Source organism: Rosa chinensis, chromosome 2 (assembly GCF_002994745.2).
Source record: "Rosa chinensis cultivar Old Blush chromosome 2, RchiOBHm-V2, whole genome shotgun sequence".
In the NCBI taxonomy this organism is placed as follows: Eukaryota; Viridiplantae; Streptophyta; class Magnoliopsida; order Rosales; family Rosaceae; genus Rosa; species Rosa chinensis.
This window is the reverse complement of record NC_037089.1, coordinates 63,836,617-63,847,518: the sequence shown is the minus strand read 5'-3', so window position 1 is coordinate 63,847,518 and position 10,902 is coordinate 63,836,617. Positions and strand designations below refer to the sequence as shown.

General features: G+C 36.6%; 1 protein-coding gene across 1 annotated transcript; it reads left to right on the top strand.

Annotated features, from left to right (window-relative positions):
• Nucleotides 1-2,479: 2,479 nt before the first annotated feature.
• LOC121051314 lies at nt 2,480-3,327 on the top strand. The gene is made up of 3 exons (XM_040513535.1): nt 2,480-2,759; nt 2,843-3,031; nt 3,124-3,327. The coding sequence occupies exons 1-3, from the start codon at nt 2,610-2,612 to the stop codon at nt 3,325-3,327; spliced, it is 543 nt and encodes a 180-aa protein (XP_040369469.1). The 5' UTR covers nt 2,480-2,609.
• Nucleotides 3,328-10,902: the final 7,575 nt, after the last annotated feature.

Sequence of the window (10,902 nt, the reverse complement as noted above, 5' to 3'; positions counted from 1 at the left end):
AGAGATATATTTTCTGGTATGGATTGGTATTTTCTGGGTAAAAATGAAGAAACACAGTTCTTCTTTGTCTGGTACTGGTATGGTTTAGAGTTTCTGGTGCTGGATATAGTGAAGAACAGAATTGGTTCTTGGTATTTAATGGTATGAGCTTCTGCGCGCTCAATCTTTGAGCAAAAAGCTTGGTTATGGGTAATGGGTAAGATGAAGAAATAAGGTTCTTCTCTTGATATTTCTGGCAGCGGAATATGGGTATGGGAGATTGAAATTTTGGATTAGAAGTTGAATTGTTTGTTCTTGTTTTCAGACCTTGTTTGTTCTTGTTTTCTCAATTTGAATTGCATTAGAAGTTGTCAAATTGATGCATCTGCATGTAATGTGAGATTTTGATGTTGGGGACGGTAACTGTCGTCGGGGCCGAACTCGCGTTCAAGGCCAAATCGGAATTCATTTTGGGCTGGGTGGTTGGTGGCTGGTGGCCTTGTCAGGTAAGTAAGGAAATGTGGCGGCGGAGCTTGCTTCGGAGGTTTCGGCGGTTTAGCTAGTACAAAACTCAGAAGAAGAAGAAGAAATGAAAAGATAAAAGGAAAAAAAAATGAATTAACAAAAACAAAAGGGTAAGTTGGTCATTTAACTTTTTTTTGTCTCCATGTGCTTGCCACGTCAGCATTTTAACGGAACCGTCATAAATTTTGGACGGAAGTATCACGTTGATGTCAAAATATGTCTTTGGGTATCACATTGATACTTTTGAGAATTCGGGTATCAAATTGGCCTTAGCAGCATACTTTAAGGACGGTGACTGAATTTTTCTCTATAATTTATATTGCTAAATCCATTGCTGGCCGGTGTATTTGATCACAAAAAGGAAAAGATCTCTTTACAACTCGTAGTGGCAGAACACAACGCACGAATGCAGTGACAGCTAAGGCAGTAACATACGAATCAGTGCCACACGGACTAGCTTCAAAGCACTACTCTTCTCTTCTGTATGTCTCTGCCAAATTGATGATGAAGAAGAGGTTATGTTAAGGGGTATCACATCTTATTCATCAGTTCATGCATCCATGAAATGGCGTCAGATCCACTTAAATAATAGGGTAAATTCCTCCTATGGTACCTAAGGTATTGCTACTTGGACAGTTTGATACCTGATGTATTAAAGGGGACAGTTTGGTACTTAAAGTTAGACTCCGTTTGACACTTTGGTACTTCTGTTAATTTTTCTGTTAAATGTAAGGATAAAATTGACATTTAGAATTTATGTATAAAAACATAATAAAAAAAACAAGAGTTTGTGGGTTGATTTTCTTCATAATTTTATAGGTATGAATTAATGCTTATGGGTTATGTTGAAGGTGAAATATTTGAATTTTATGTTTAAGAAATATAGTAATCATATAGTGAACACCCATGAGAGTACTCCATTGAAACTAGTCTCGTACAACTAATTTTTTTTAAACATAAAATTCAATTATGTCAACTTTAACATAACTCAAAAGCATTAATTCATTTCCATTTTCTCTTAAATGACCCAAAAAGTGATGAAGACCTAAATTAATACCAAATAATATCATCGCATTGTGTTTATGAAGAGGAGGAAAAATCTAAGTTTTGGAGGAAAAATTAGTGGATTCATAGAGAATAGTACCCCAAAAAAATCCGATTATTATATTTCTTTAACATAAAATTCGAATATTTCACCTTCAACATAACTCATAAACATTAATTCATACCTATAAAATTATGAAGAACGGCAATCAACCCACAAACTCATGTTTTTTTATTATGTTTTTATCCATATATTTTAAATGTCAATTTTATCCTTACATTTAACAGAAAAATTAACAGAAGTACCAAAGTGTCAAACAGAGTCTAACTTCAGGTACCAAACTGTCCCCTTCAATACATCGGGTATCAAACTGTCCAAGTAGCAATACCTCAGGTACCATAGGAGGAATTTACCCTAAATAATAAGTTGGCTCCTCTAGTTACCTGAACTAGTTTTTTCTTTTTCTTAAATGATGTATTTGATTGACTCATGAATTGTACAGTGTAGACTTATTCCATCAGCTATTGCTCTAGAATTCTTGCTACCATGTTCGGATGTTCCCCTGCCGTATGCTTATTCTTCTTACAATAATGAAAGTTGAGCTTCTTAACGTAAACTGGAGGCCGATCCTCACTTTGAGAAAAAAGAAAAAAGGTCTTTTTTTTTTTTGTGTAGAATAATTATAAAAAATATATATATAACAATATCGGTCTGTTTGCAGGCCCAATTGGGCCTTCTTATATGCCCATTTTGGTTGAGAATCGGGATTCCGGAGCCAATAAACCCTAGTACTGCTCTTTGATCTCTTGGCCTCTTTTTGACAGTTCTTTCAAAGCTAGCTTTAGATCACGAGATATCGAAGCCATGGATCGGATATCGCAGTTGCCGGAAGCCCTTATGCTGGAAATCCTCCTCCGGTTGCCTCCGATAGATTCAGTCCGTCTGAAAATCACGTCGAGGACATGGAACTCACTCCCGGTCTCTTATTTTTGTCCTCCTATATTTAGTAGTAGGGATGAACATTCTGTCTCTAGTATTGATCAATCCTTGAGAAAACTCCATGAACTGCATCCGAAAAACATATTTCACTGCTTTACCCTGCATGAATACCTTTCCGACGAAAGTAATGTTTCCCACCTTTACTTTGCAAAAGAGATTTCTAGAATTCGCTGCACAAGAACGCTCGACTGTTTTTATAAACGGTTCAGAAGTAAGTCGTCTTTACTTGATGTTGATGTAATTGTTTTTGCAGACTTAAAGTTGTATATATTAATTACTTTTCTAATTATGTAGATCAAACTTTGTCTGAAACTATTAAGAGAAGAACCATCAGTACCAGAAATTATGCAGTTACAGTTGAAACCTAGAGATGATTTTACACGGGAAGACCTCGGCTATTGCTTTTCAACTTTACTTGATAACTTGCTGTGGAGTTGTCATCCAATGGCCTTATCCATCACAGAAAATGGATGGATTTTAAAGGTAGCTTGTTAACCTTCAATTTGAGATATATGGTACATAAGCTTCGTATTTATTTGTACATATATACAATGCATGAGTTTTTCACATTTCAGGCCATCTGCAAGAAGTTCATGTCCTGGGAAGAGAATTCACCATGTTGTAGAGACAACAGCATCAAATGTTGGAGGCACTATTTAAAGTCTATTGAGATTCAAAGCATGAATGGTCGTGATGCAGATCTATCGATACAAGCGATACATATCGAAGGCGTTGATAGTATCACTTTTGCGCTACGATGGTTATTGCCAGACAATTAGGCTAAGCCACTCTTATTTGCAGGACCAATACTTGATGCATTATATACGAAGCATGCATTTGCATCACTAGTCCAATTATATTTGAAGAACTATAATGAATTTGAGAATATTTATTGACTAAATTTGATAGGTTTTTGCAGAAGCAAATGTGTGAATATTTCATATTTGCATTTGTTTAATTTGCATATTAGGAATAAAAGACTTTCTACATCCATTCACTTTTGGAAGAGGATGTTTGAAGAACTTTCTTGGCATGGTCTTCTCTTTTACCTTAATTTACGTAATGGAGCCTTTATCCGTTTTCTCTTTACCAATTCCATTTTAGTGATTGGTTTGCCTATACGAATAATTAAGCACTGAGTAGGGCTGGTGAGGGTGATTGTACCTTTGTGACTATGGTACGTTGGCTGCTTATTGAGCAAACGGACATGGGTCTATGCCTTCCTCTGTTGATTCATTGTTATATATATAGGGCCATTGAGCTTTATGACGAGTATAGGACTGTAATGGAGGTGAGCCAAGTTCTTCTCTTACAGTACGTACTCACAAATTTTGGAGTCCTCCACCTTTGCATTATTGCAAACTAAATGCTTATTGATGAAGCAGCATCGAAGAGGGCCTAATATATGGTTCGCGGTGGAGGGGCAGTGATGCGTAATATTGATGGGTGAATGATAGGAGCATTTTAATGCGACGTTTTAACTGCATTTCCCTACATTTCTTACGTTATTTCCTTATTAAAATCCTGTTTAGGAAAGTTTCCATTCTTTGATTGGGAAAGTTCCTATTTGTAGAAAGTTTATATTTTTGTAGTTTCTATTTATCATTTTTAGTAAGTTGCCATTTTTCATTTTAGGAAAGTTTCTATTTTTCTTATTAGTTTCTATTTTTAGGACCTCCAAGCAAGTGGAAAATCTTGAGGAGGAAAATCAAAGTTGCAACCAAGTGGAAAATCTTGAGGAGGAAAATCAAAGTTGCAACTAAGTGGAAAATCTTGAGGAGGAAAATCAAAGTTGCAAGTAAGTGGAAAATCTTGAGGAGGAAAATCAAAGTTGCAACCAAGTGGAAAATCTTGAGGAGGAAAATCAATTCAAGTTGAACAAGTGATAAACAAGTGGGAAGATATTTTTTACAAATTTGTCTAACATATCTAGCCCTTCATTTATGTTCATCTCCACCCTCCATTCATCATTTTTTTGGGCTATAAATACACTTCTCCTCTCACTCTCAAAATACCAATTCCTTCATCCATCTCATCTTCTTTGTCTCTCCATTTCCTTTCCATTTTCCCAAACAACAATTCCTTCATCCATTTCATCTTCTTTGTCTCTCCATTTCCTTTCCATTTTCCCAAACCAATTCCTTCATCCATTTCATCTTCTTGTCTCACCATTTCCTCTCCATTTTCCTTAGTCACCATTTCCTATACCAATTCCTTCATCCATCTCATCTTCTTTGTCTCTCCATTTCCTTTCCATTTTCCCAAACCAATTCCTTCATCCATCTCATCTTCTTTGTCTCTCCATTTCCTTTCCATTTTTCTCTCCATTCTCTAGTTTTAAGTTTCTGCATTTTCAAGCAAGGAGAGGAAGAAGAAGAAGGAGCCGTGAAGATCATATCCTCCATCATCCACCTTGAAGGCTTGCTTCCAAGATTCAAGATCCAACCATCTAGCTCTCCATCTCCATCTCCACTCACGGTGTAATTCGTTCCTTTTCCTTGTAACCTTTTTGGTTTCCTTGTTTGATTTCGTATGAACTTGTTTCTAGTTAACAATAATGTTTAGGGCAAAGTTTAAGCCCAATTTCTATGTTTAAATAAAGTTTTCGAATTTTATAATTGTGATTCTAAGTCGCTTATGTGAGTTTGTTCGATTAAATTTGCTTTACAGAAAACTTTTATATGTTTATCTTATTTGGGTCGACACTTATAGGATTTGCATGTAATTGGTGCTAGGTTTAAGAACATGAAATCGACTTTTCGTTTTGTGTAACTTGAATCAAAAGTAGTAAAGGTTCTGGACAAGAATCGAATTTAATTGAAGAGGATTGCAATTAGGTGGACTTTTCCATAACTAAGTTGTACACTTGAGTTGATAGCCTTTCTCTATGTCTAATGCATTGAACATGTCATGATTGACTAGCTTTCTAGGGCTTGATTGCATGTTTGATAGAATTAATCTAGGTGCTTTCGCTTAGGTTAATTAGCATTGAAAAGTAAAATATGGGAAATCATTTGCTTTCGAATGTTTCACATGATCAACTCCTCTCTCATGACTTGGAAGAACAATTATAGGGTTTGAATCGAATTTGATTACATGAAATTGATTTTGATCTTTGTTCCTTGCGTTCCACCTTTGTATATATGTTTTTACGTTTTCTTTATTTTATTTATTTTAATTTTAATTTTAAGAATCCTAAACCCCCCCCTTATTTTTGTTCACTTGTATATATTTATTCTTTATTTTATTTTTGTAAATAATACTTTATTATTTTAATTCTTTATTTGTTTATACAATTGTATATATTTATATTCTTTATTTTATTTTTGTAAATAATACTTTTCTTTATTTGTTTCACAATTACAAGTGTACCCTCAATCCCCGGATAGAACGATCCCTATTTGCTTATACTACTAACGATATTTCAGGGTTAAATTGTGCGCTTCCCAAAGGCGCGTCAATTTTTGGCGCCGTTGCCGGGGATTGAAAAATCACTTGCTAAATTGTATCATTTATTGTATATATTTGTTGTATATAAATTGTTTAAAACTTAGTTTAAATATTATTTATATTATTGAACACGAATTTTAATTGTAGGTTGTAAATTGAGAGGAATAGGTGAAGTCTCTTTTGTTAATATTGGCCTAAACCCCTTATTGGTACCTAGCTCAGGTCCCTTAAGGTTGAGGGCGGCCTTTATTAACACTTGTTGAACTGTCTTCACACTTATGAACTTTCTCATCTTAGTAAGAAAGCCTATGTGAAATGGTGTCTAGGAAGGGGACAACGTTCATGACGGGTTTTTGAATCCAGAAGTGCTTGCAAATGGGCCTAAACCACTATGTGGGAGTAGCTCATGCCAAAATGGATTTTTCCTCTCATGTTCGCCCTCCCCCACCTGGCCATTTCAGTAAGGTTGCCCAAACGATTTGAAAGGGAGTTTGTGTCTAGGCGACTATACTTGGGCCGCACGTCCACTTGATTTACCGCTTGGAATTTGATTCGATATCAATAATGTTTATAATAAAAGAAATACTTGTGAATACTCTATACGTGTAAATTATTTTGTTGTTTCACACTTTAAACTTGTAAAAATACTTTTCACGTTTTATACTCACTTGTATACTTAACTTGTGTCTTATGTACAATATACTTGTTAATTATACTTGTAGTTTGTAATTAATAGTTATACTTGTTTTTATTTTGTATTTCTTTGTTAATTATAGTTACTAACTTTATTTAATGTAGGTACCGTCTGGCTGCAAGACGTAAAATACAAGCGCTACTTGGGAGGCAACCCAATTCAGAATATAATCAGATTTGTTTTCTCTTTCCCTATTTCTTTTTATTTTTCAATTTTTCTCTTTAGTTTTTATTTTAGGATTTGTTTTCGTAAATGTCTTCTATCTATGCTTACTTATTTCATTGCATGCTTTTAATTAATTACATTGAGGATAATGCAATATTTAAGTGTGGGGGAAGAGATTTATATTTTTGTCTTTCATTTTGAGTCCTATATATATATTTGTCTTTTATTTTTGAGTCCTTTCTATAAAAAAAAAAATATATTAAAAAAATATTAAAAAAAAAAAAAATTGCATTCATTCAGTCTTATTTACAAAAAAAAAAAAAATTAAAAAAAAAATTAAAAAAAAAAAATATATATATATAATAATAATAATAATAATGCTAAGTCATGTCTGCATCTCTGTAGGAGTTGAGACTGAGCTCAAGGGAAATGTGAGAGCCACCGCCATAACCGCCACCTCCCTCGGAAGTAGTCTTCATGTTGCCAAAGATGTCCTCACCATGCATGGGGAATAGTGGAAGGGTTTCAATCTCCTGGTGATCTCCTCCTCGTTGTTCCATGAAAGATTGTCCTCCTGTTGTGCCAAAGGAGGTAGTACTGGTATTAGTGTTGAAGGGTGAGGAGGAATATGGGTCAACACCATAGCCGACACGTGACCCAAAGTTTAGATCAATGGATCTACCATCATCAGTAGAACTAGTGGATCCAAAATTGAGATCGAGAGATCCACCAACCGGAACGTTCTGAAATTCCTTCAACTTCTGCCTCTCACGAGCCTTGAGGTTCTGGAACCAAAAGAAGACGTTTTTGTCCTCGATCTGCCCATACTGTTTCAGATGGAGGGAGATCTCTTGAATCTGCTCTGGAGTTGGGTACTTAAAACCCTTATCATAGTAAAGGCCCTTGAGGATTCTTAGTTGAGGCGGTGTGGGAGCCCACCGGTTATTAGTCCCGGCTGCTTGGTTGTTTCCTCCATCCTCGATTTGTTGCTGGGTCTGTTGCTCCATTAGTTGCAGAGTTTGTGGTTCCATGTTGATGAAGAAAGGATTTGAGTTTCGAAAGAAAGGCTGAAGGGTTGAGAGAGAAAGACTGGAACTCGGAAGAATTTTCTTTTGGAGTGAACAGTCGCTCAGAATGCACCTATTTCTAGAACGAGTGAGCAGATCTCCACCGTTGGATCGACGATCTCTGAGATTAAATCTACGCGTTGGATTAAAGTCACCCAAAAACACGGAAAAGTTGTTGACGCGTGAAGGACACATGGGGGAACCAAATTGATCTCGAGGAGCTGTGACAGATAAGCTACAGCCGAAAGCAGGTATGATTGCCGTAAATTAAGGAAAAGAAAGGACGCGTGGGGGAATCAAACGAATCTCGAGGACCTGTGACAGACAAGCTACAGCCGAAAGCAGATCTAAATGCCATAAATCCAGGAAAAGAAAGGAATATTTACACGTGGAGGAGTTTCTTGTGCCGTGAACTGTCATAACTCTTCTCCTTCCCGGAGAAGCTTTGTTAAAACCGTGTGCCTGTTGAGATTTCTACCCTATTTTGTGCTTTACATATACATCCTTTTTTGTCTCCTCCAGATTTTACTAAGGTTTGTTTAAGCGTGCAGTTTCAAATTCCTTCTACTTCCTCATGGCTCGAACCAAGGTAACCCCTCGCAGGGGCGTCAATCAACGCCGTGTTCTCTCTTTGGAGGAAGAAGGTCGTCAGGCGGCCACTAGAGCTGGGCTTACTCGTCCATGGGACCATCGTCCTATCCGTGAGCGTACCCGCAGTCCCCCTCCTCTGCCTCGTCGCTCTCCCAGACTGCATCCCGGAGAGTCTTCTTCCTCACCAGCTGCTCGTGCTCCTCGGCCTGTGGCCACCCTGGAAAGCTTGTCGGATTCAATTGATGATTTGCGCTCCTCTCTCCGCGATGGTATTATGGTGACAGATTGGAGAGTCAATTGCATGATCGATTACATCTCTGAGATGAACTGCTCTTTGATCCGCTGTCACACTGCAATAAACAAGCTTGCTCAGGAAGTCAATAACTTGCAGAGTTATCCTCCTGGGTTTCCTCGCAAGGACGCTACTGCATCACAACATGAGGACCCGCCTCCGAAGGCTGAAACCAGCAAGAGGGCTGTCACTCGCCCGCATACCGCTCCTCCAAAGGAGTAAATGGAGGTACAAGTCTAGGCTGAAAGACTTTAAACATTAAGCGCTGCATGGGAGGCAACCCATTTCAACTGTAGCTGTGGAGGAGACATCAAACACAGATTTGCTTTCTTGAACTCTTCCTTCTATTTTATTTTCTTAAATTTTAAGTTGTTTTAGGTTTCGTTGTGTTCATTTTCTCTTCTATGCTTGATTTATGCTTTGCATGATTTATATTTGTTTATACATTGAGGACAATGCATGAATTAAGTATGGGGGAAGGGTTATTGCTTTATTGTGTTTTTAGTAGTTAGTATAAAAAAAAAAAAAAATAGTTGAAGTTGGATTGTGTTTTTTGTGTTTTTAATTGATGTTGTGATACACTAAGGTATATTGGATTAAACATAGTCTTGAAAAAGGGTAGCTGTTTCAGTCCCATTGCACATCGAGACTCCCTGTTCCCGTACCTAAGTGTTGAAATTAAATTATTTAAAAAAAAAAAAATTTGGTTACTTTTGTTTTTGTTTTTGAGTCTTAGAATGCCCTTTCAACTGTCTAAGATGATTCTATATCTCTGAAATCATGATTAAAAGATGATCACAAAATTGAGATGATTTTTAAAATGGTATTCTTTGGTTAATTGAGATATATGAAAAATGCATGCATGTGTAGTGGATATGGATTTCGTAACCTTGGTACAGAATATGAGCATGTTAGGATGAGTTTTGATTCATAAAAGCCCATGTGAGATATTTGAGCCATGTCCCTTTTTCTTGGAGTGATAATTGAAAAATATATTCTTAATTTTTTGGCGATGTTTTGATGATCTCATTATTCTTTCATTTGATTGATTGCTTGCCATAGATTAAGTTTGATGGACTAGAAAATGCTAGAATTCGCTCTTGTGCTTGTTGAGACGTTTGTCAATACATGGCCCTGATTCTGGAAGGGATAGAGGCAACCTAGGAATTACCACCATTGCTAAATAAGCATGTGTCCCTATTTGTGCCCGTCGTGGGACTCTCTTAGATAAACCCCTTTGAGCTTACATTAAGCCTTTTCTTTCATCACCCTTAAATCCTTAACCCTGAACCTTAGTATAGCTACACTCCTACCCTTTGTTCTAAAAACTTAGCGGAGCTATATTTTGGGACTTTACTTGAGGATTTGGCATTGAGAAAGAAAATTGAGAAGAGGTGAAAGTTCAAGTGTGGGGGTAGACTTGTCCATAAAGAAAAAAATATGTGAAAGCCGTGAAAAAAAAATGAAAAAAAAAAAAATTTGTGTACGGCTAGAAAAGAAAAGAAAGAAAAATGTTTATGGATTTTAGTCCCCCATACTTAGTGATTTTGGAGTTTACTTTGAACTGAAGGCCCACTACAGAAAAATTTGGCCTTTGTCCATTCCACTATAGTTCTAGGGAAGTTTACAATGAAGATTTGGCCCAACATGAAGACATTAGGCCCTTTTATGTAACCTCTAGGGAAAGTGACGTTTTTGCAATGCCTTGGTGGATTTCTTGAGGTCTCTACATCTACATGTGCTCTGCTAGGTTTTTAGGACACTTTGATAAATCCTTACCTTTCAATTCTTGAAACCTTGAGCCTTAGCCCCACTACAACCCTTGATAAGACCTTCTTGATCCTTAAGATGGGACAGCCTTTGATTTGTGGAGATGAGTTACAAGAGTTGAACCTATGGCTTGGGTCCATCCGTGCAAGTAGTTGATATCCTTCATGAGATCTTTTCAAAAAAAATTATATTCACAAAGTGCTTTTCGTTTCTTATATATGTGAGCTATTTGATTGCCTCAAAATATTTTCTCTCACATATAATTGAGTGATTATAAGCTTTTAAGCATTGTCTTGAATTCTGAGAGAAGAAAGAGTGGATATAC